Source organism: Phytophthora sojae (assembly GCF_000149755.1).
Source record: "Phytophthora sojae unplaced genomic scaffold PHYSOscaffold_2, whole genome shotgun sequence".
Taxonomy (NCBI): domain Eukaryota; phylum Oomycota; class Peronosporomycetes; order Peronosporales; family Peronosporaceae; genus Phytophthora; species Phytophthora sojae.
In genome coordinates this window covers 1,970,281-1,995,125 of record NW_009258116.1, presented here as the reverse complement: position 1 = coordinate 1,995,125, position 24,845 = coordinate 1,970,281, and the positions used below count along the sequence as shown (strand labels likewise).

The 24,845-nt window shown below is 53.6% G+C and overlaps 6 protein-coding genes across 6 annotated transcripts; 3 read left to right on the top strand and 3 right to left on the bottom strand.

The window, feature by feature from the left end:
* Positions 1 to 8: 8 nt before the first annotated feature.
* PHYSODRAFT_258081 (hypothetical protein) lies at positions 9 to 458 on the bottom strand (the record flags this gene model as incomplete). Its single annotated transcript, XM_009520331.1, has 1 exon — positions 9 to 458. The coding sequence occupies one exon, from the start codon at positions 456 to 458 to the stop codon at positions 9 to 11; it is 450 nt and encodes a 149-aa protein (XP_009518626.1).
* A 1,079-nt stretch (positions 459 to 1,537) lies between these two features.
* Positions 1,538 to 2,748, top strand: PHYSODRAFT_463923 (hypothetical protein; the record flags this gene model as incomplete). The annotated part of the gene is given in 4 exon segments (XM_009520330.1): positions 1,538 to 1,757; positions 1,800 to 1,919; positions 1,931 to 2,241; positions 2,305 to 2,748. Coding segments are annotated over 4 exon segments (1,095 nt in total), but the record flags the coding sequence as incomplete, so codon positions are not given.
* A 1,463-nt stretch (positions 2,749 to 4,211) lies between these two features.
* Positions 4,212 to 5,132, bottom strand: PHYSODRAFT_324563 (hypothetical protein; the record flags this gene model as incomplete). Its single annotated transcript, XM_009520329.1, has 4 exons — positions 4,212 to 4,298; positions 4,367 to 4,555; positions 4,585 to 5,073; positions 5,112 to 5,132. 4 exons carry the CDS (start codon positions 5,130 to 5,132, stop codon positions 4,212 to 4,214), a joined length of 786 nt encoding a protein of 261 aa, XP_009518624.1.
* A 2,172-nt stretch (positions 5,133 to 7,304) lies between these two features.
* PHYSODRAFT_324562 (hypothetical protein) lies at positions 7,305 to 7,805 on the bottom strand (the record flags this gene model as incomplete). The annotated part of the gene is made up of 1 exon (XM_009520328.1): positions 7,305 to 7,805. The coding sequence occupies one exon, from the start codon at positions 7,803 to 7,805 to the stop codon at positions 7,305 to 7,307; it is 501 nt and encodes a 166-aa protein (XP_009518623.1).
* Positions 7,806 to 12,547: 4,742 nt separating this feature from the next.
* PHYSODRAFT_484182 (hypothetical protein) lies at positions 12,548 to 13,297 on the top strand (the record flags this gene model as incomplete). Its single annotated transcript, XM_009520327.1, has 2 exons — positions 12,548 to 12,929; positions 13,011 to 13,297. 2 exons carry the CDS (start codon positions 12,548 to 12,550, stop codon positions 13,295 to 13,297), a joined length of 669 nt encoding a protein of 222 aa, XP_009518622.1.
* Positions 13,298 to 23,877: 10,580 nt separating this feature from the next.
* Positions 23,878 to 24,093, top strand: PHYSODRAFT_381718 (hypothetical protein; the record flags this gene model as incomplete). Its single annotated transcript, XM_009520326.1, has 1 exon — positions 23,878 to 24,093. A coding segment is annotated over one exon (216 nt), but the record flags the coding sequence as incomplete, so codon positions are not given.
* Between the last annotated feature and the right edge of the window lie 752 nt (positions 24,094 to 24,845).

Here is a 24,845-nt window from a genome sequence, read left to right as displayed (position 1 = left end):
ATTACCCCCTAGGGTTCGCTTTTCGCTGTGATCGCCGTCACCTTGAGAGTGTTGCTTTGCGGGTCCGAGGTAATGTAGACCTCGTAAGCCGCGTAGTTGATGAATGTGCACTCCATGTCGTCACATTCCCCCACGAGCTCTGTTTGGTCAGGTTTCAAAGTGCAGCCATTCACACTGAAGTGGTAGTCGGTCGCCGTACCCGCTTTGCTGCCCTCTGCCATCGACGCGTTTTTGGTTCCCAACCCAAAAATGCTGGTGCCCCAACCGTACGTGGTCACTCCCGGAGCATAGGCGCTGTTGTTACCCCACGCCTTGTACAACAGATCGTAGTCAGCTTCCGTGATACTTTCGAGGTCGACGCTCGACCAGCCGGTTTTCGCGTCTTCCGCAGCAGAGAGAGCCAACAGCGCGAGCCCAAAGAGCGAGGAGGCGATGGTAGTAGGCCCGATGGAAACCATGTTGAGCAGGAGTTGGTCTTGAGGGACTTGCTACGAAGCAAACAAATCTGGAAATGGTCGAGATCGAAGTGCAAATTGAAGCTTTGTTTGAGCAGATCTGAATGATTGTCACGGCGAAGGGGGTGTCTCGAGATTAGAGTTGGTCAAATCCTTATCCAGTTATTACCAGTTACCGTTATTACCTTCGTACTTACCATTTATTAACGTTAATAACTTTTATGTATAGTTGGTGTGGCAGAAATATTCGATCTGCTAACGGTAATACCTCATGTGTATAGTTGGTGTGGCAGAAATATTCGGTCAACGCGTTTCGTGAAGTTGTCAACGTACGTGGAGGTCTACCGACATGAATCTGCGTATGCTCCACGTGGCAGGCAGCTCGCGCACGGGGCCTATTCTCGTCGCTGCATTCGCAAACTTGCTCCTGTAGAGCCTGCAAGCTCCATGGACCAAAACGGCCACCGCAACGAGGACCGGGCTAGCAGTGAAGGTCTGGCCTTGGTCGCCCTTCAGTTGGCGTGTGGACCGAGTACATTGTGGTTGTGCCACGTTGGGCCAACCCGAAGAAGCAGCACCGCGACGTGACGTGCAGGCACTGCTCCAAGCTCATCAAGAATGCCCAGCCCAAGAAAAACCTCCGCCCACACATTCGCAGCTGTCCCTGCGCCCCAACGGACGTCCAGGCTAATTACCCTGTAACACCCTCCAAGCGAGATCGTTCCGACACTTTCGATAGGCCCCACAGTCCATCCAAGCGTTCGCGGCCTGAAATGGCTACGAGTGTGCTAGGACCGGTCTCAGTGACTGAAAAGAAGGAGTTCCATCTTCAGATTGCCAAAGCGTTCTATGCCTGCGGCATTCCGTTTCGAGTCATCGAAAATGGAGCCATGAGGTGTATCCTGACGAAGTACCGGCCCGGAATGACGCTCCCATCACGCCAAGATTTGGCGACCTCACTGCTTGATAGCGCGTACGCGGAGGAAGTTGCCAGCGTTATGGAGGTGCTGAGGGAGCAGCAGTACGTTGCCATTGTATGCGACGGATGGTCCGATCCCAACAGCGAGTCCATTATCAACTTTATGGTGACGTCTCCATTTATCCGACCCATATTTTGGTCATCGGAGCGCTGCGCCGACAAACAGCATACAGGGGAGTTTATGGCGTCAGAGTTGAACAAGGTGATTCAAGCTGTTGAAAATGTCGTCGGAAAAGGATCGGTATGCGCTGTTGTGACGGACAACGCGTCTAACAGGCGTAAGTCATGGGAGCTTCTAATGGCCAAGATACCAAGTCTAACGTGTAACGGCTGCGCGGCACACACGATCAATCTTCTACTCAAAGACATGTTCGGGATGGAGTTCATGAGTGACGTCTTCAAGAAAGCCGGCCTAGTTACCAAATTTGTGCGTAAACGTGCAGCGCTTCTTTATCGCTTTCGGGCTCTGCAACGCAAGTATTTTGGTACCCGGCAGCGACGACGCGCGCGCTAATCACCCCTGTTTCGACGCGGTGGTACTCGAGCACAAATTGTATTTCCAGTGTCGTGAGGAACGAAGATGTGCTGCGTGAGTTGTTTTCCAACCATGAATTTCTGGCTCGTTACGGAGATGCTGCTGCCAAACTCAATCGCGTCGAGTCCATTTTGGCTGATAGCATGTTTTGGGTGAATGCCAGAGCCGTAATGCGACTGGTGAACCCGATAATCCAAGCTCTCGGCGCTCTCGAAAAGGATGGGTGTTGCCTTTCGATGGTGTATGAATACTTTCGTGGACTGAAAACCCACGTCATCTACAACCGCGAAACTGATGATGTTGCTTCTGGTATTCTTAACACGATCCGAGGCCAGATTAGCTCCCGCTGGAACACCCTCAAGCGCGAATCAATCCTCGCTGCATTTTTACTGGACCCAACTAAGTCTACGGACGACTTTGAAGGTGATGATTTGGACAATGCAGTCGATGCATGCGTAGATCTAGCTACACGAGTTGGTCTACCCTCCAACGTATCTCCAAATGCGGTTCGCCGAGCTGTCATGGCTTTTATTCGCGTGAAGAAGTCCTGGACAGCCGAAGACCACGAAAAAAACGCGAGGGGCACGCCATTAGACTGGTGGCTGGTCAAGGTTAACAAGTTTCAGCTCCTACATGCTTTGGCTACCCGCGCTTTGAGCATCCCGACGTCGTCCGCTGCGAGTGAGCGCTCGTGGAGTGTTCACTCCTTCATCCGCACCAAGCGACGAAATTGGCTGAAACCCGATCGCGTGGAAAAGCTAGCATATTTGTACTCGAATGCGGGTGACAAGGCTGCAACTAGTGCAGTGCACTATCAAGTCAATGCAGAAGAAGAGGGCGAAAGCAGCGCGTGTGACGACTACAGCGATGATGACATCGTTACGCCAATTGCTCCCAACAGCTCCAGTCGCATGCGCGGTAGTCGGTCTAATACGGCGCACCGATCGCGATTCTTCACGCCCTCGCAGACCGACCAACGTGAAGCTGTCCCACCCCCGCTAGCTCGAAGAACACTATTTTCGCCTGCACTAACCAACCCGCTACCCGACCAAGCGACGAATACCAGCACAGTATGCAGTGACGAGGCTGCGGTCGCTCTTACGCAGTCGGTCGCTCTTACGCAGTCGGTCGCTCCTACGCAGTCAGTCGCACTTACGCAGTCAACAAGCAGCGGAACCGTTTTCACGCGTGCTGATGAGCGCCAGCTTGTGCCACCGGTCGTGAGGCCGCCCGGATCGACAAGTGCAACAACACCGAGTCTACCAACTAGCGATCGTCTCGTATTTTCAGGGGGTAGCAGCGGCCGTCGTGGACTACCTCCAACTCCACAGTCGAGCACTGGACGCACCCACCACTCGCCGAGGGTGCTGTTTGGTCCAACCTGGGAGCATTAGCACATGTGACTTTGTTCACGCTAGCTAAGCCCGCAACACGATCCATATTTTCATTCCGTTCACGCCTTCTTGATTACATATCATGCACTAGTTAGTCAATAGAGTCGTCGTCCTCATGCAAATGTGTATCAATGTATTGGCTTCAACCTCTTTCGAATTTCTTCTAGATGCTGCCTCGGCTGATGGTATTTCTAGCAGCTTCCTCCGCTTCATTTTCTCGTGAGAAGTTTTGGTTCTGCTGCGGACTTGGGTAGTTGTTCATGATAGGGGTAGACTTGATGGTGCTTGTCGGACGTGACGGCATATTCGTCGTCGCGCTACTCGAGCCTTGATCACTCATGCACGCAGCCGAGGATGTTCGATTAGCTCTTGCCGGCCTCACCACCCTGTTTCAGCGCGCACACAACCTTTCTGTGCTTGTGCGTGGTGAAGCTGCGTGTGGACCCGTGGCCATGGCGGTCGCAGAACACTTTGGTGACCTTAGTGGTGGCGAACTTGCTAGGGGTGAAGGAGAGGTGGAGGGCTAAACCGCTTTTGCCCTGACTAATCCGAGTTCAAATAATGCAAACCCCAGCTCTTCTTGCTCTTCTTATAATCGTAGAGCTTCACATCAGTTAGCTCACATATTCAGTGCATCGTGCCGTACCCGCCGAAACAGGTTGCCCTTCTACGAGATGACCTCAACTTGAACTTCTGTCACTGAGCTGCCAGCGCAACGGCGCACATTGGCACAGCAGAACGCGCACTAGCACTCCCACAAATAAAGAAGCGTCATATTTGGTTAAGAATGCAGTAATAATGTAACATCAACGCTTGTAGCGCAACATTTAGGCCTCGTCCAACCCTTATCAGCGAGATGTTCGTTCATGTAACAGCATAATGGCCACCTCGGCGATGTATATGATACTCTTCAAGCCCTTCCCTCTCTTACGAATCTGCAGCACAACACACAAACTCATGAGATCCACCATATCCAGCTACACGCTCTCCCACCGGCACTTACTTCATTTTTGATGAATCCCTCGGCCAGCAGGCACGTGACGTGGTCCACGTACTGATGGCTAGGCCCGCCCTGCAGGAGATAGGTGTTGTTGGTGCTGGACTCCGTAGTGCCAAAGAACTCGCAGGTCCTGTCGCTCAGCAGTGAAGCATCGGCCTCGTCCGTCGTGAAGCGCACGCCGCACCTGTTCTCCTTGGGCACCATGTCGCCTAGGCCGCAACGGTGTACAACTCGGGTGACGCGCCGATGATGTAGACGCCCACACCGGCGGCACGGAGCGCGTGCATGGCTGACTTCTGGCCACTGAAGAAGCGCAGGTCCTTGGTGAACGAGCCGTCGACCTGCAGGTCGCCCGCCGACGTATACATGGGGTCCGCGAGGGCCAGGCCGAGCGTCATGGTTTCGGTCTCCGTCATGTCCACTAGCATGGCGCGTGAAGAGATCTTCTGTAAGCAGTCTGAGTGGCCTTGTCGCAGTCCATCGTCTCGGGCCGAAAAGCAGAAGTGCAGGTACACGATGGCTTCCTTGATGACATCCAGCGGGCGTTTGACTACTGCGTTGCGGAGCCGTTGCTGGTCAGCTTGAATGTGGGGCGATGTACGCGTCGTAGAGCACCTTGGGCCTATTTTTGCGAGCCCCGTGGCCAGCGTGGCGCCGGCGCCGTTCACGTCCTGGCCGAGCAACGAGCTGGTGCCGAGCGACGCGTAGATCTAGGGGAGAGATTCCTGCCTGGGACCGGAGAACGCACCGCGCGCGTGCAGGCTAGCATTGTGTGGGAAGCTGATATGAGCAAAAGCTTGCTCTTCCAGAAGTTAAAATGCTTAAGACAATATTTAAGTATTACGATACACAAATGATACACAAAGGTAATACCATCGTTATTAAATGCCTAAAATTACTAATACCAGTTATTAAGAATTATTAACTTGGTAAGAAACAACACTACTCGAGATATGCGTGATTATTCCGTCTTTTTTGTCTTAGACTCATCACATTGCGTTCGAGAACAAAGCGAAATTATACTGGGATAGGAAGCAACGTTAGTGCTTCTATCGCAGACCAAACAGGATTATATCCGTGGTACGTCAAGTCAAAAGGTGACCCCTCTTGACACCTAACTGGTACATTGTCCTGAAACCGGTGTGACCCCGGTGCCGCACTGGGCCCTCCAAAAGGTTTATATGCGTGGGAAAGCTGAACTGGTAGAAAACCCATTACACCGGTACGGCCGCGGTGCCGCACTGGGCCCTCCAAAAGGTTTATATGCGTGGGCAGATTGAACCGGTATGAGTCAGTAACATATATCAAATAGTTGGAGTGAAGTAAAGTGAATGATTGAAGCGGACGAACTGCTGCAGAAGCATCCAAAGGTAAACATTTTCATTTTCTACAAGCTACAAACAGATCTCGAGCAAGGTTCGTTTTATCACTGTGTATAAGCACTATCTACAGTTTTGAGGTGAATTACCGGGCAGAAGCTGCGGCTGCGAAGCAGGCGCAGGAGATGCCCGTGGTTCGTAAAAAAAACTCATAATAATAGAAAGCGATTATACCAAAAACCTCCTATCCCAGCCTTCGCGGAGTCCTAGTCTATAGTAAAGCAACACCACACACACGCATTCAAGACGCAATGCTCCTAATACACGCCACGGTCGCGTGCTCCTGTAACGCTGTCATGTTTGTGGGGCGGTGTGATAATAACTACGATGTCCTTCGAAGTGAATAGGAAATGCATGCCGTATCCTTTTGGTTCCGTATTTGACTATGGGTACACATGTCTTATAACCGAAAGTGGGTCATTCATAACACGTTTAAAGTCACGAGACCAAACCGTTAAAGGCTAGAGCTCAAACGGTTAATATATGCATCGGCGGGGGGGGGGGGGGCGTACCCATCTACATGTATTAATGATTAATGTATTACTCTGGATGGTATACCATACCTTATGTACTGGTTGCCAAGGCTGTACACTATACTCTACGCGGACTCACAATGAACGACTTTTATTTATCTCTACTACTAGCTGAGACTGTTCTGCGAGCTCAGGTGACAAAGTAACACGCTTGCATACCTTTGAATACAGGAGATTACTCTTCTTAGTCACAAGGACAGTGTACCTATGGTTCTCAAATCCTGTGCTAGGTCACGCTTCGGCGGTATCCACGAAGACTTTGTTCGAATCAAGAGACTGAATATTCTAGAGATTCACTTGTACTAACATCTATGAAACGAAGTACGCAAAAAACTAAAATCCTGTGAAATCGAACAATCTCGCGACTCGGTACAACGAACTTGTTGATCTATCTGCTTTAGAGGCACTAGCTCTCAGAAATTAGCTTCAGTCTATCGGTGATACCACTTTCCGCGCTGTTTTTGTGATTGTGGCCAACATGTTTTACTGTTTCGTTCGTTCACCTTGAAACTCATTCTAACTGTCGAACTCTGACTGATGACGCTTCTCCACATCTGATACGTATCACTCTAGCTACGGCGTGCCACGATGGCTTTGTTCGCTTGAGAAGTCGAAAAAACTGAAAGAGCAAGCAGGAGAAGCGTTGAAAATCAACATTTAAAATGGGTTTTGCTAGTGCATTTTGTTTTGGAAAGTGCTAGTAATACCTCGAAGTAACATGTTTTGCGTCAAAAAGTATAGAGGGCGCAATATATTGCCAATTGCCATGACACAAACTTTTGGTTTGCAATTGTACAATGTGTTTGTTCGGTGCTAGAATATTTCGTAGACGTTCAGCAATGTGGGCGTGTCATTGCTGAAAATTAAGGCAATATCTGCGTGGGGAGACGTGATCAATTTGCTCCATGTAAAGAGGTCGAGCAGGAATTGTCTGGTATTCAGTTTTATGCAAGACACAAGCTGAAGCATCACTTCATGGTTCTTTTATGCTGTAAACAACTTCAGGACCGACTTTAATCGAGCAGGTTTTCAGAAGCGCTGCTCGGGCCATGGCATACCCAGACCTTCACCTTCTTCCGCTGTGACCGCCGTCACCGTGAGCGTGTTCGTCAGAGCCTCCGAGGTAATGTAAATCTCGAAGTTGGTGGTAACGCACATCATAGCACCGCATTTTCCCATACGCTCTGTTTGGCCAGGCTCCAAAGGGCAGCCATCCACGCTGAAGTGGTAGTTGGTCGCCGCCGATTGATTCTTGGAGTCGACGCTGACACCAATTTTGCCGCCCTCCTCCACCGCCTCCGCGCTTTTGATTTCCAGGCCGTTTATGAAGAAGACGCAGCCGTACTTGGTCACCCCAGGAGCATAGGTGCTTGTGTTGACCCGCGCCTTGTACAGCAGACTGCTATCAGCTTCCGTGATATTGTCGACATGAACACTCTTCCAGCCGTCTTGGGCATCTTCCGCAGCAGAGAGGACCAACAGCGCGAACCCAAAGAGGCAAGAGGCCTTGATAGGTCTGACGGGAACCATGTCGAGCAGGAGCTGCACTTGCGGAACTTGTTTACTTGTGATGAAATGGTCGAGATCGAAGTCGTGCTCATGTCCAATTGCAGCCTCGCAAAGTGAGCCCCGGACTGGTTAGACGGACGGATCCGGACCTCTGGACTCATCCAACGTATCGAGGAGAGCCCCGCGTGGAGATGAGGGGTCACCAGTAGAACGTCCGCCGAGAACACGAAAAACGTAACTGTATGTAATATAAAAAATGTAAGAGCACCACTAGAATTTTAATGGCCAAGGCCAAACTAGGTCGTCTGCGACTTAGCTGGGAACACTTATGAGAAGAAGTGCTGTATTTGGCAGTGGTAGATGTTGCAGTGCCAAGTTGAAGTGCTTATCCGTCTTAAGGCCTTTCGCGATTAAGATGAAGTCCAAAGCACTATATTGTAATTGATATAGCGATTGATTCCTCTAGAGCAGCCAGCCTTTCCACTTGCGTCTGCGATTGATCGATCAATTTCAATATTCTCTTCTCGAAAGTAGCTGTGTGTTTCTTTCAAAACCGAAAGCCGTTGGGAAATACTTGTACTCGGTAGTTCGTACAGTCTACGAAAAACGTGTTTTTGTGCCCTCCACTCTTCTGATGGCCCTATGAAAGTTACACGCGGCTTCCGGTCAATATCCGTGACAGGGAGCACTTTAGCACACGCCTGAGGGCCGGTTGAAGGAAAGCAGATAGCGTGACCACTACTGTGCTTGCCAGATAGAGAAAATTCCAGTCCAAAGCACCGAGCAGGGGCAATACAGTTTTTCCCACTCAGTTCTGGAAGGTCTGCGTATCGTGGTCATTCGCAAGACTAAACTTCGATTTCCGGGGATTGTGAGAGCACTTTGAACATAAGTGAATTCGTTCTTTGTCTCTGACGAGGTCCGGGTTCAGGTAAAATTTACGCCCATCCGGCATGACAAGCACTTGCGCATACTTTTTCACCTTGTCGTCAGAAAGATGACTACATGTATATCGCTTCTTATATTCATCACTTGATACTTACGATATTTCTGGTAGACAAGAACCTTTACCTCGTTGCCGCGACTGTTTTTCTGCAAATAATACAACAACCAATCCATCAGAGACTAACGGATTTTCCCGAATACAAGACCTGTAGGAAATAGAAATCCGGCCAGGAATAGGTTGGAGTGCCTGAAAATAGAAGTCCTGTATCAAATACAAGACCGGGCATCTATTTTTTATAAATGTACTCGAACATTTAGTGTTTAAATGTTCGCCCAAACTTTGTTTGCATTGGAGCTCGAGCTCATTCCAACCCTATAGGTTTTGCTTCACAACGATACGATGTGCCTGGAAAAATAATGAATTGTGGTCGTCAACCAATCTCGCATGTACTCCATCAGCATTATTGTCTTAGACAAAGATCTACATATAAACTGCTAAAGAAGATGAACTGAACGACTGTTGATCTTTTTCGTGACGAGATTGAACGCCTACTTGCGCATTTGCAGCATCTTGCACGGCCTAGAACTTACTCGTGCGGCGCCAAACACTTCGTTCAAACCCGTTTTAAGCTGCTGCTGCAAGGGCAGAGCAAACGGATAGCGGAAGCGGCTAAACCCCCTCGGCTAATACACTCGAGGGGCTGCTTCTTACCCAAAAGCTTATCGATGTGAGTTTGAGCGTACCTCCAGGCACCCTCATTTCGCGGCCCTACCTAAGCCTAGACAAAACTTCCTGGCATCTCGACTGGGCCAGCTTGTCAGTCGTAAATGGGAACGGCGCCAATTCTTTCAGACGAACCAATGCGATGATCTTGGGGTTCTTACAACGAGCGAGACGCTCCTTTGCGAGCTCATAGAGAATTTAACCAAGAAAAGTAGATCTTCCTTAGTACAGAACCAGCCTTGATGCAACACTTCCATGAAATATAACTCCTCACCAGAATACAAGTCCCCTCGAATATAGCATCGTATCGAAACAATACCATGATACCTTTTCTTTTCTTCTCCGTAGCCCGGGATGCACGCAAAGTATCTGCAGGCCGCTTCAACTTTTTTTGCTTTGTAGCCATCTCTGCAGGTGCCATATCGTTAGAACCACGTCTATCTGCTACACCCTCTCGGCTACTGGCGAGTGTCTGCTTGCGCTTCGCGCGGTAATTGCACATGTAAAGAGCCTGGTTGCGCTTTTTATCTTGCGCCGCCACTCCAGCTGATGTTTCAGCGCTCTTCGTTTAGTAGCTTCTTCTGTTGATACGTTGCCGTCAATATCGCGCTCGCGCCGCTCGCAGCTACTTGCCGTGACTCGAGAGGAACCCTGGTAGCTGCTACCCACAGTTGTTTCTGCCAAACCACCACCCGAATGCGTAGCAATCTTTATTCGCTTGTGTCTGGCACGATAATCCCTCATGTAAAGGGCTCGCTTCTGCTTCCTTCTTTTAAGCAGCTCTTCAGCAGCTCACGCTCGCGTTTCTTTTCCGACGCCACAACTTCGCCGGAAACAATACTGCTCGCAGTTGACAGGGCTTCGATAGTATTCGGCACTCGCCTGCCTTCGCCAGGGACAGCGCAGCTACCATCCTTAGACACTATTCCGCCTCAAGATCAATAGGCAAACTGTCAGGAGTCAATCAGATCTATTCAATTCAATAATATCTTGCCATTGCCGTTGAAGTCGTTGAAGTTGCTGGGTCAACATTCACTAATCGAACTGTACCGCGAAGGTTGCGCTAAGTTACGCTTACGCGTCCAATTAATCCGTTGGGAGCTATCCACTCCCTCATTCTTCGGGTGTTCCCAGTATAACATCTCTTGCTACTACCAATTGTAGCTGTAGCTACGGATTTGAGCAGATCTTAATGTTTGTCACGGCGAACGGGGTGCCTCGAGACAGTCGCAAGAAGCTGCTGGCGCCAATGCTTGCGTGGTGATTATTGTGTATCTTCTGGCTTGAATGTAGCGATATTAATCTCTACTGGCTGATAGCGTGAGCTTAAGTGACAAAGTAATGCAAACATATATTACTGTGCCTTTCACTTATTCTGCCGTGATAATTCTGGCATAACTCTAATACCTTATCGACCTTAATTATGCCCCGCGTTAGCTAATTCCCATGTTAATTCCGGGTCGTTCCTCCATGGCCGAATTAGGAGCGGCGATGGCGAGGCCGAGTTAAGGCAGAATAAGCTAATCCAGCCTGCGTTAGGCGGAAACAAAGCGATTGTGTACTTCTGCTGGGTATGCCCGGTGGAAGTAACTTTTTGCGCGGTTGGGTGAGGGCACGGACTCTAGGCACAGCACACCATCGTCGCCGAGTTCACCGCTGAACACCAGTCATTAGTACGGTTGGACGGTAGAGCAAGAAGGTCAAGCCCTCGCTCACTCTGCTCATTCGGCCTTTTGCCTTCGACTCAACAAGTCTTCAAGTCCCTACAGTTACACTCTTAACGATACTCCGCCTCCGCTGCCATGGTTCGCCGCGCCACTCTCCAAGTGAATGGATGCGTGTTCTTACACCCTGAACACGTTGGCGGCGTCACGGAGTATCCGTTCTACGCGATGGTTACGGGGCTTTCGACGGAGACCGTGTCCGTCCGCGCTTTGGGCCTGGATGACCCCGTGTCGTGCAGCATCGACATCGCAACCGCGCGCACGCTAACCGTCGCAGAGACCGAAGCGACGCGTACGCGCCAGCGTCAGCTCCTCCGACAAGCTGCATGGACCGAGTCCGCCGGCCGATTTTGGCACGGGCAAGTAGTCGGTCTGGATGGCCACCTTGCTCGCCTTCAACTCGAAGACCGAGTGGTACTCGTCGAACCGTCCCGACTAACCGCCGTGCGCCTGTAGTCGCGCTGTACGTGCCCCTTCATGCCTCCATGTCGCGTGATGAGCTCACGGACATGCAGTCTACTATCCTGGGTCGCATACTGGATGGCAGCGCGGGCGCACCAGCCTCCAACGCCATCCCAGCTATTTTGGATGGTCTGGTATGCCCGTCCGACATGCCCGACGGGACGTCCACCCGGCAATGGGTCTACCCTCGCACGGGCCAAGCGTGTTTGTTTCGACTCCAGCATGCTGTTGACTATGCATATGTACTGGAAGGCAACCAGCCCGCATCGACGGCGCTTCGGCTGTCGGTCGGTCCGTCGTTTTGCCGGGAGCCACGTTCGTCTGGACAAGTAATCGACCTCGAGACTACGCGCCGTCGGGAACCGTCGCCTTCTCACAGCTCGACATCGGCGGAGCACGTCATCTCGCTGTTTGCTCAAGATGACCCATGCGGCCCGACACCGGTGGAGTCCCCTCGACAGTCCGCTGTGCAACCCCACGCGCCGGTCGTTCTCGAGCTTACCTCCACTCCAGCTTCTGATATTCCCGCTATCGGTGTACCTCTACATGCTGCAACCCCCGGTGGTATCGGTTCGAGACAGCCACAGACCTCGTCGCCCTCGCTCGACGCACGGATCATGGAACTTCTTTTGAACCAGCCTGAACTACTCGCTCGCTTCGTGCAAGTCGTCACCTCTGCTCGATCGGCGCGTCCAGCGACTGCGATTCCCGAAGTTGAACCCACTCGACGGTCCAAGTATTCTTTCACGCCAACGCTGGTCCAAGTTTCCTTGCACGAGGCCATCACAGCTCCTGAACATAGAGGTAAGGCTCCCTCTATCTTTGTTGAAATAGTTGTCTACTCGACTGCCGTGCGGTTCCAGACTCATCCGGGTATCATCATTTGACTGTACGACTTTCAATTCGGGATGTTCGGGCTGTCCATTTTGCACTTCGCCCCGTTTGGAGTTCACCGGCGCATGGCATGGCTCAATGCCGGCGGAGTTAACATGCAGATTTTCTCTACCGGTGTGCTGCGTCCTCGGCCAGCTCCAGCTTCAGGAATGGGTGATTTGGTTGATGCTGCGCGACTACTGTGCCGATATGGTCAAGAGTTCTTCGCGCAATCGGTTCGTGATGTTCTCGAATCGCTACTCGACTTTGTGCAGCAGCTCGATGGCTGGCACTCCTGGGTTGCGTCGGATCTACCCCACCTGGTGTTCTGGATCAACACCGTGCTGGAACAATTTCGCTCTCTGGTTCACTCCAGCGATGGCGATATTCACGCGTCAAGCCTTCAGACTATAGCTCGTCTGTCACTGAATGATGGGGAGCTGCAAAATGTCATGCATGCCCTATCGCGCCGCTCCGCACAAGCTTCTGATCGACAAGGCTCTCAGCAGAACCGGCTTCCTCCGTCAACCACGCCCCGCGGCAGGAACTCGCACCAGCAGCAGCAGCCTCGAGTTCCTCCGGCAATTTTCGACTTGATCTCGACACACAACGGCCTACCAGTGTGTCTTCGCTACCTTTCGGCAATGGGTTGCCCATCGGGGGCTTCTAACCGCTGCGTCTACGGGGCGCGTGCTCATGCTGCCCCTGACACTCTGGATGCGCGTGTTAAAGGTCACATCATTCAGCGCATGGGTGGTCTCAGCGAGCGATTCGCACATCTGTGAAGACGCCCTAGCAGTTCCCGGCTCGAACTGCTTGGGCAGACAGTGTGTCCAGGAAGCACCGATCCGCTCCCTGGCCCTCCGCCAGAGCCACCCCCGGGCGAACGACGTCCATAGACCCCTCTGGCCTTCCGGTCTTTCGCTATCGTTGGCAGCTCGAGTGCGAGCATGCCTCTCCGCCCGGCTGCGGTCGCACATGCGCGCTCAGGTCGATGCGCGGCATCGGTCGCTCGGACTCACGCCTACAGCAAATGGAAAGTTTTGAGACGACAATGGGTTCAACGAGCAGAAAGCGGTATCAAATTATGCTGTTCGATTGGGATTATCGCTAACTGACATCGTCCGGCGACGGAGAGGAGAACTTGGTGGCGACAGCAGACCAAACAAAGGTCTCGACCCGGATCGCCTTTAGTTCGTGCTCCGTGGGTATCCTCTAGCTGGTCTGGTGATCGAGATCGCCCGTCACGGGATCCATCCAACGTGGACATCAGAGCCGCCGCCTCGTCGAACACCGCCTAGAAACCACAACTCGGCTCGCAACTACAAAACTGCCCTTATGAAGAGCATTCGCCAAGGTCAAACCAACGGGACGTATCTCGTCGTGGATAAATCGCTACTCCAACAGTGGCGGAACATCCAGTGCAGTCCGTTCGGCGCCGCTGAGAAAAAAGGTGTCGCTCCCCACGACGAAGTTCGACCGATTCATGACCTCTCATATCCTGACTCAGCCTCGACAAATACGTTCTTCAACATTGAGTGTCTTCCCGAGATCGAGTTCATTTGCGTGGTCGCCATTGTACGGCGCATCGAAACATTGGCAAGAACGCACCCCGGTATCGTGGTCAAAATGCTGAAAGGTGACGTCAAGTCTGCGTTCAGGCATCTGATGCTTCATGCCGAACACGTTAGGTGGATGGGCGCTACGTTTCCTGATGAAAACGCTCTTGTGATTGACCTCGCAGCTCCATTTGACTGGTCCGACTCCCCCGCGTTCTACAGTGCCTTTGGGCGAGCTATTACCTGGCTGGTAAGCAACAACTCTCCGGCATCGGTGTCAGAGAGTACGGACGAAGAACCCTTTTTCGGTTACGAGTGGGTCGATGACCACATTCTCATCGAGCCTGACATCGACTCTCGTCTTGAGCTAGCGGAAGCAACACTTCGTCTCAGAATGATGGCTGTACTCGGACCGGACAGCATCAACGACGCAAAATTTTCGGAGTGGTCAACTGAGCTGTCAGCCCTCGGCCTCATCTGGAACACTGCTGATCGCACCGTGTCAATGCCGTCTAATAAGATCCAAAAGTGTCTCGACCGGGTATCGGCCTTGCTAGCTTCTGATAAAGCAAGCAAACAGCAGCTCTAACAACTCCTCGGCAGTCTACGGCATCTGACGACGTGTCTCCGGGCAGCAAAACCCTTCCTTCAACAGCTTCAAGCTGTATACAACGGCCTTCGTACATTTTAGTCCATGCGATTGAGCGCAGCGATGCGACGTGACCTCCAGTGGTTTCATCACATTCTCCTGGACGGCCATCTCGAGAAATTACCGCTTCGTTACTTTGGAGATCTCCCTTCACCGACAATCAACATCTACATGGACGCTTCGAATTCTGGGCTTGTGGTTCTGCATCCAGCGCGAGACGAGTATATCCAGCTGCACTTTGACGCAGAAGAACTTATCCTCGCCCAGAACGCTGAATCTACCGGCTTTACGATCAATGTGCGCGAGCACTTCTGTATGGCGCTCGCAGCGTGGGCGTGGGGCCCTCAGTTCCTGCACAACTTCAGTTATCCACATGTCGTCTGTTGGAGCGACAACGTATCTGCGGTGTCATGGATCAACTGTCTACACTCCAACAATCCCTTCGGCCAAGCGATCAACCGTGCAATCGGTCTCGCAGAAGCGGTCTTCAAGTTCCGCCTGTCAGCCCGACATCTACCCGGAGCAACCAACCGCATGCCAGACGCAGGCTCACGAGCGTCATCCTCCCCTTACTCACATGTATGATCTGCGTTATCATCTTCCTGGCGGCAGGTGCAAGTGCCCGAGCGATGGAGAAAAATCTACAAGTCTTTCTCCGAGAACTGCAGTCCAGTTCATTGGCCAAGTCGTCACGCAAACGGTATCAATCCTCGTGGAAGCAGTGGCAAAAATGGTGTGCAGACATGGAATACAGTCCCTGGCTTCCCAACGACCCAGCCACTGCGTCCCGACAGCTTGTCCTACTGTCATCGGTACGGCAGCAGCACAACAGCCTCTAGTGGTAACTCACTACAAACCATCCAGCCCAAAATCAGTGCGGTTGCGTGGTATCATCGATTGGAACTTGGATTCAACGTCAGCCTCCTTCCCCATCACACCATGGCAATCAAGGGTATCCATCGCCTCCAGCCCCCCCCCTCGACCCAAGCAACCAATCACGCTCTCCATGCTCCGAATTCTCCACCGGCTTCTCAATTTCGACTCAGCCCATGATCGTGTCTTATGGGGGGGGGGCTACAGTCATGGGCTTCTTCTTTCTCATGAGATGCGGCGAATATCTACGTGACGTACCTGTTCGCCATCCAGCGCTCCGACGTGTCTTTCTACGACCAAGATGAACGGCGATGCACGCTCAAGCAACACATTCGGCGCGTCGAACTCAGTTTCCGCGGCGGCAAAAACGGCCAAGCCGGTGTGGGTGTGATGCGATCGCTGGCGGCATCGACACTTTCGTGGTGTTGCCCAGTTCGCGCCATTTGGTTCCTCGTAGAGCACCATTGCTCCGTAAGTGAAGACCCCGACGAGTTGTTGTGCAAGGCGCAAATGGCAGATTCCTATAAGTTCGAGATGCAGCGGGGCTGCCGTAGCTTTGCGTCAGAGGAAGCTTAACAGACTCGCAGAGTCTCAGCTTAAGCTCGCCCGTTCTAATACCAGAACGTACGAGTCCGTACACCTTACGGACTCCAAGAGTCAACCCTTAACTCTTAACTGTGTGAATCTCAAACTGAATGTATTTCCCTTTATCGCGGCCAAGCCGCTTACGGTGTAAATGTATCCGGTTCCCTATCTAGCATAGTGAACCCTAGTCATATGCATAATCAGTGGCTTTGAAGCCATGTACTGATTATTCTACTGATTTAGGCTAGACAGTGTGTACCCACTTCATAACCCTTCGGGTAGCTCTCGTGTAACCCCGTTACACCCTCCCCCACCATACCGTGGACACGGGTGTTCACGCTTAACAGTCAACCTCCGGGTCTTGTTCCGTCAAGCCTCCTTCTCGAACGAGTCAATCCACATCGCGTGGACTTCTCTGAGAACTGCTCGGCGCAACGCGCCCTCACATGACTTCAAGTCATAAAGCCTTTTGGACTTTCGACCGCAGACAGCCTCTCGCGAGATCCGCCCGTCGCGATCAAGAGCGCCCCGCGCACACGTCTCCTGTGCGCTCGCCGAGCCGTCCACCTGCAGAGCGCGCTGCGCCGTCGATGGAGGAGTCGCGGCCACCGCTGCGAACTCCAAACCCGTTCACTGAACACTCTTCCAGCCTCTACGAGCTGCGCGCGCTCACTGAGCCACGATATTCGCCACCTCGTGGTGAGGGCGTGCTCCTGGGCCCCGTCATCTCCAACCCTTTGGACGAAGCTCAGTCCGAGCAGGTTGCGGCGCAGATGGCTCCCATGCGCTCCCAGCACCCCGAGCGGCGGCCTCTGCTGAACCCCAGCACTGCCGACTACGGCTTCCGGCCTCGCGATCCCGCGGAGGCTTGTCGCCAGGCGTTCCAGCAGAATCTTGCGCTGCACGCCATTGGGCCCGCGGCCCGTACTCCGGAGGAGCTCGCACTGCGTACGTCTCTGCGAGAGCGGCTCCTCACTCCACAGTCTACGACTGTCACGGAGTATCGCGAGAGGCTGCGGCAGCAAGCCCAGCAGAAGTCCGTGCCCGCCATGCGGACGTACCCGGTGGTACTTAGCCCGGGGGAAGACTCAATTGAGTACGAAGCTCAGTTCGAGTCTTGGGCCGAGCACAGCCGAAAGCTCAGCTCCATGGACGCTCTCCGAGCCAGCTTCAGTGAAGTGGATGTTCGCATTGATCGCATGCTCCGCTTCGATTTCGCGAAGGTCCGAGCCAAGCGCAGCCTCTCGGCACTCGCCCAGCCGCAGACCCAGTTTAGCGCTGCGCGCTTCGCTCCTTCGAGCACTCCAGCCGCTCCTTCCCGCGAGGGAGTGAGCACTGTGGCTCAGGGTCAGGCTCGGAGCAATGTGGCTGACCCAGCAGCTTCCCAGCTTATTGCCGGGAAGCGCGGGACGGCCGGCGTGCCGGCCTTGAGCCCTCGGGGCGCTGGTGATCAAGCTGATCAAAAGCGCCCACGACGTCTGGGCAGTCTTGGCGGAGGGGCACCTCAAACTCCCATGAGTTCTCGGAGTGAGGGTACCCTCGCCATTTCACCAGATACTGGTTTTGACCCCGGCACCGCCGCTTCGCCAGGAGGCGCTCCACATGGTAATGTAGATTCACATGGTCATCGAGCAGAGCCGGTGGAGGCCGCTGTGAGCTCAAGGTGAGCTCTTGAAGGCGCGGCAGCAGGCGGGTCGCCTTCGGGATCATATTCATGACGTTGGTGTGCGTCTGGGTCGGACTGCCACCGAACTCGACGAGCTCGCGAGCGGACGCGATGGATCGAGGTGCCTCGAGCGGTCTGGGACCGCCTTGGGGCCCTGGAGGAGGACTGGGTGCGATACTATCGCGATCGCGATGAGCAGCGTGGCCGGGAGCTCGGGGAGCTACAGCGTCAGCAAGCTGTGCTTCAGGGTCAGCTCGACCTCCTGGCCCGCATGCAGGCTCCGACTGCTGAGCCTCCTGCGCCTTCGGCTCTCGCTGTGCCCGCGGCACCTCCGGCGCCGATTCTTCCGCCTGTGCCTGCGGTGCCCGCGTGGATGGTCGCGTCCTCGACGGCCGCGACCTCTGCGCCTGTGACCTCGTCACCCTTGGTGCCTCCATCTGCACCTGCATCGGGTCCTGATACGGCTTGAGCAAGCCCACGTAGAAGACGGGGTGCGTCCGCATCTTCTTCGGAAGATTGGGCGTGTACGCAAGACCCTTCTTGGCCGCAACCTTGAAAGGTCCGATGAAGCGCGGGCGCAACTTCGTCTTGAAGACGGCTGACACTGCATGTGTAGGTAGGTTCTTAGCATTAAGCAACACCAGGTCCCCGACCTCATAACTTTCAACATTGCCTCTGCCCCTGGCATCTGCATGCTCCTTTTGCTTGTCTTGGCTCTCAGCCATTGCGTCACGCACATGTCGTAAGACACTCAGACGTGTCGACAAGAAAGTCTCAACCTGTTTACGAACAGTAGCTGACATCGGCTAGCCGATCAGCTAAGTCGGCTTCTCCTCCTCCACCAAGCCGTAGGTCACCACGTGGCGGCGTCAGTGGGACGCGGGGATGAGACAAGCTGTTCACGTAGAACGGCGTGTAGCCTGTCGAGGCGTGCACGGCGTTGTTCAACGCAAACTCAACGAGTGGGAGCATGGCGCCAGCGCTTCGGCGTCTTGGCGCAAATGCTTCGGAGCACGTCCTCGACGACGCGTCCAGCGCTTCGGCGGCTTGGCGCAAATGCTTCGGAGCACGTCCTCGACGACGCGATACTCGCGCTCTGTCTGACCATCGGTCTGCGGATGGCCGCCGTGGACATGTCCAGCTTGGTGCCAAACACCGCAAAGACCGTGCTCCAGAAGTTGCCTGTGAAGCGGGGGTCTCGGCCCGAGACAATCGACTCAGGGAGTCCGTGTTGTCGAAACACTCGGTCCAAGAACAGCCTTGTCGTACCGTTACCATCGATGGTATCCAGCACAGCCTCAAACGGTCAACGAAGACCACGACTCTGGTGTTGCCCGCCGCGTCCGCAGGCAGGCCAAACACAAAGTCCGTACTCATGGATTGATAGCAGCTCGAAGGGACAGGCAAACTCGCCAACGGCGCTGCAGCATGAGGTGACGACTTCACGCGCTGACACGTCTCGCACGTGCGCACATAAGTGCTCGTCCACTTGTACAGCTTCAGCCACCAGTAGTGGGTGCTCACCGAGCTCTAGGTCTTCTCACGGCCAAGATGGCCGGTCAGCGGCGTGTCATGTGCCTCATAGAGGATGCGGTACTTCAGATCCTCATCATGAGGGATGACCACGCGGGGCGTATCCTTGGGGCCAGTGTTGTAGAACAACAGGCCTCCATCGAGGGAATAACGGTGTAGCCGCGCGCGCAGCCGCGCTGACAATTCCATGTCCGAGTCTTGAAACTCCTTGCTCCCCAGAGCCTTTAGCAACGCGACACAAGTGTCGTCCTTGGCATAAGCCGTTCGGATCAGATCCGGTAATGCCGAAGTCACGGTCGTTACATGAGCCAGCTCATAATCCGGCCTGCGCGACAGCGTGTCCGCAAGGACATTCTGCCTGCCAGGCTTGTACTTCACCTCGAAGTTGTACTCCGCGAAGAAGGACCGTCAACGGCCCATCCTTTGCGAGAGGTGAGGCGACTGAGTCGCAGTGCGTAACGACGCATGATCCGTGTAAATCACGAACGGCTGAGAGCCCAACAGGTGCACCCTGAACTTGACGAGCGCATACTTCATCGCAAGTAGCTCTTTGTCATGGACAGGATAGTTCTTCTCCGCAGCCTTCAGCTGGCGAGATTCGAACGCCACCACGCGCTCGCGCCCATTGGCGTCTGCTTGCAACAGTGCACAGCCGATGGCAAAGTCCGAGGCGTCACAGACGACACTAAACGGACGAGCGGGGTCTGGCAAAGCCAGAATAGGCGCATGAAGGAGACTGTCCTTAATGGCCGCGAACGCATCTTGATGCTCGGTGTCCCAACACCACTCCGCATCCTTCTTCAGGAGATTGGAGAGTGGCCGAGCCATCTCAGCGTAGTTCTCGCTGTACTTGTGCAAGTGGTTGGCCAAGCCAAGCCTCTTGCGAATAACCATCTGGTTCTTGGGAACCGGCCAGTCAACAATGGCCTTGACCTTGACCGGGTCGGCCCTCAGGCCACGCTTCCCGATGAAGCACCCTAAGAAGTTGATCTCTTCCGCTCCGAAGATGCATTTGTCAATGTTGGCGAACAACTTGTTTGACGCATGCACTCGAGCACAGCACGCAAGTGCTCCACGTGGTTCTCCATATCAGTCTTCCCGTGCTCCGCACGACTGTGGACAAAGATGTCATCGAAGTACGTTTGCGCGTATGCCCGATGGGGCCTGCAGTGCTGCATCACAAGACGATTAAACGTCGCTGGCGCGTTCGAAAGCCCTTGGGGCATCAACAACCACTCCCAGAGCATGCCGCGCGGAGTACTCACCGCAGTGAGAGGAATGTCGCTCGTCCTCATGAGGAACTGGTAATATCCATCGACCAATTCGAGCGCACTGTACATCGTACATCCGGCCATGTTGTTCTGCAGAACAAGGACATCTCGTCCAGCTCTAGGAGAGCAGACAGTGAGGGCAAGTCGTCGAGATTAATGCCTCCATCAACGTCGCCCGCCACTCCATTTACGAGTGGATAGAGCTGCTCGCTCTCGCGTGGAGCCTCGCCGCTCGACACGCCCTTCTCGACTCGTGAGATCGCAGACGCCTTGCGTCTCACAACCAGCGCTTTTCGGAGCTGCCTCCTCTTCATGGAAACCGCCCGCCCTGAAGAGCTCCGTGATTTCGCGTGCGTCTTGACGCCAGGTGTCACCACCTCGTTCAGCTCCGGGGGAGCTCCAGTGTCTTTACCGACACTCAGCGAAGAGCTGCACGATCCGCAGCCTCCACTCAGTGGATTACGTGCCACTCCACGATCTTCATCCGGGCAAAGCCCCTTGTCCATCGGCATCGTGCCCACCGCGCCGTCGCTGGCACGCAGCAGGGCGTCGCCCTCAGACGCACGCCCGCTCAGCGGAATTAGTGCCGCTCCACATCCTTGATCCGGGCAACGCCCATCTTCACTCGACTTCCTGTCGACCGCGCCTTCACCGGCACGCAGCAGGGCGTCGCCCTCAGACGCTCACCCGCTCAGCGGAATTCGTGCCGCTTTACCTGCCGTCCGTGGGCCACGCTCGGAACGCTCGTTCTCGACACACTTAGTGTCCACCAACTCGGAGACTCCGATGGCCAGCACATTGGCCGACTCGGTCCAGTGCTCGCGCCAGAAGCGCTTCTGCTTCCTAGCAGAGGTGGGTTTATGACTCGCCAATGCTCCGCCAGGAGAGAAGTGCGTAGCACCAAGGGTCTTCGACCTCCAATCGATCCAAGCCTCGTGGCGTTCCAGCCAGGCCATACCAAGGATGAGATCATATCTCGAATCGAGTCTAAGACCAGACAGCGTTCCACGCTATCAAAATCCAAAAACATCACGCCCAGGTCCACAGGGACTTTAGGCACCGTGACACGAGTGCACGTCGCGAGACGAACAGTGATGATGTCACTCCCGCGCGCTGCCAGCGCCTCAGCATAAAGCTGACTTCCGTCCATCGTAGAACGCCGACGCTCCCGAATCGATCAAAATCATCCATGGCTTCGTGAAGCCCTTCACCCAAGCTTGGACAACTAGCAAGCCCGGCTTGCATACACGTTCCGTGTCAGAGAGTACGGCTCTCTTCGGGGCTAATTCCTGTCGACCTCCACCTCGCCGAGGCTCAATAGAACTTAGTTCTTCCCCAGTAGGCCGCCCCGCGCCTACTGGGACTTCTCGTTTCCCCGAGACAAACCAGAGCCCTGGCTCGAACTCGAAGAGCGGCTTGACGAAGCCTGGTGCTGATGGCGCAGCGGACACCCAGCACGAAGGTGACGGGTGTCACCACAGATGAAGCATCTGCGGATTGCGCGACGCTGCTCAGCAGCACGAAGCTCGGCTTCTTCGTCTTCAGCATAGCTGAGGTCCATGGGTTCCGGACCAATCGACGCGCTAGCGTAAGACGCATTCCACCCAACTCTCGATGACTTAAAGTTGTGTTCCGCATTCAATGCGACGCTCACAGCCTCTTCAAAAGAGCTCGGGTGGGTTCGGAACACCTCCGTCTTGGCAACGCCAGTGCGGAGGCCCTCCATGAACACCGTAACGGTGACTGCTTCCGGCAGGGGGTCCGCAGACATGCCAGCAATGAGAGTTGTAACAGGGTTACACACACAAGTGACTACAGTCACTTGTAACTCTAACAGACACGACGTCTGTTAGAGGTTCGAAAGACTTTCTCGACCTTGGTGTAGACACACCAAAGACTACATACATTTACGATCACCATGACGGGTGGTACATAGAGACTTAGGATCCCTATTGGCTGAAAGCAGCATCTTTTAGCCAATGAGCGACATGCATAGCGTAGGAATGCTGCCAACCAGTCGTTGGCAGATTCCTATCTTAGAATATTACATTTAGAGGAAGTCAGAAACATAAAACAAAAATAGCAGTTCTCATTTTAACCCAAAAACATTATTTGGATCGTTTATTTAGATTAATCTATACTCGGAGGCCCGAGTATAATTAACTCTAATTTAAACTAAGCTACACTTCCTCACATACACGCGCACACGTGTAAGCTAAAGTAGTGAGCCAAAGTAGGCCCGTTACAAGAGTTCTCAACTCTTGGACATAGTCCATCAACTCCTTCGTGCTCTGCCTGGTCGCCAGAAAGCATGAGCGCACGCGATACGCCTCGTTAGGCGGAGCAAACACTCGGGACAATTGCTGTTTCAGCTGGCGCCACGTCGAGAAGGCTACCTCGACCGACGTCCCAGACGTTAGTGCCCACTCTCCCGCTCGCCCACAGCTTCGAGATAGCTAGTGCCACACGCTGCGAATCCGTCCGGAGTAGAGCTGAGCTCATAGCCATATCAACCTCTCGGGTCCAAAGTATCAAGCTTTCATCCTCCTTGCCTTCAACGGCCTTCACGCTCAACATGAGCGGCTTGGGTCTTGTTCCCGCGTCAGATGACGAAGCGGGCGCTTGGGGCGCCGCGGCCGTCGCCATCCTCTGCTGGAGGTGCTCTAGCAGGGCATTCTCGTAGCTTGAAAACGCCTCGAGACGCGCGTTCACCGCGTCGGGGCCTTGCTGCACAAGTTGCGCCACGCCCTCCGGGCCCAGCAAGGATATAAGCTTTTTAAGCGCATCCTGCTGGTTCGGGGGCAAGTGAGCGAACTGCTCCATTCTCCACAGAGGGTCAGTCAAAACAGACTCAGGTGTCGGATTGACTAAAAGCGCTACCAAGTGCAGCTGGGCTGCCGTAGCTTTGCGTCAGAGGAAGCTTAACAGACTCGCAGAGTCTCAGCTTAAGCTCGCCCGTTCTAATACCAGAACGTACGAGTCCGTACACCTTACGGACTCCAAGAGTCAACCCTTAACTCTTAACTGTGTGAATCTCAAACTGAATGTATTTCCCTTTATCGCGGCCAAGCCGCTTACGGTGTAAATGTATCCGGTTCACTATCTAGCATAGTGAACCCTAGTCATATGCATAATCAGTGGGTCCGAAGCCGTGTACTGATTCTCCTACTGATTTAGGTTAGTCAGTGTGTAACCCTTCGGGTAGCTCTCGTGTAACCCCGTTACACGAGACGTCAACCAGCGGATCAAGATGGCTGCTAACTCTGCAGGTCAAGACCCAAGTCGATTTTCAACCCACTCTTTCAGAATTGGAGGCACTACAGCGCTCTTTGCGGCAGGCATCGACAGTCTGACGATCAAGTTGTTTGGGCGGTGGAAGTCCTCTGCTTTCGAGCGGTACACTCGCATCGACGACCAAGTCACATCAACGATGACAAGGCAAATGGTGAACGCAGGCCCCAGCGCTAATCAGCATCGCCACCATCACCAGGGGCAGCCTCCTCGCCGCACCCGTGTAGGAGGCCGTGTCAATACATCAAGCTGTATGCCCCACAACTGAGGGATCCACAAAATTGACGCCCTCCCGGGGAGGAGGTCAATTTTGTTGGTGTACCTATGCTGCGAAAACTTCTTTGGCCAGCGCAGCGTAATCGACGATGTTGTCGATGCCTCATTTCGTTGTCAGCCGGTCATCAGATGACGGAGAGTAGTAGATTATGGAGCGCACAATGCGTACATCTCAAAAGGGTGGCTTCATTTTCGCAGTCTGCTGAATGCTTTTGAGAGTGCGAAGTGCCTTTCGTTTCTAAGTATGTATCTGCTGCTGTAAGTATGCACAACGATTTGGCCGAACAAGCTGAGTAAATGGTGCACGCACTGATGCTCTCTTTGAGATGGCGGTTGTTTTTGCAACACTCGTACTATAATTTGCTGAGCATGGCGGTGTGGACGATTCCAGGCTTTCCTCGTCTCTGTCACTTGCATATCCATGCCGGCAAAGCTCATGCTAACATAAGAGCTTCTAGAACTGCTAGTAGCCGGATAGCCGGATGATCACGAACCGCTACTAATTCTCGTAGGCAAGAAAGCAGGATCTAGCAGCACTGTAGAGCTACGGTAACACAATACTATTCAATTTACCTTTTTGCTAAGTACTGGTGACCACAGGCGGTTGTTTTTTGCAACATTCGTACTATA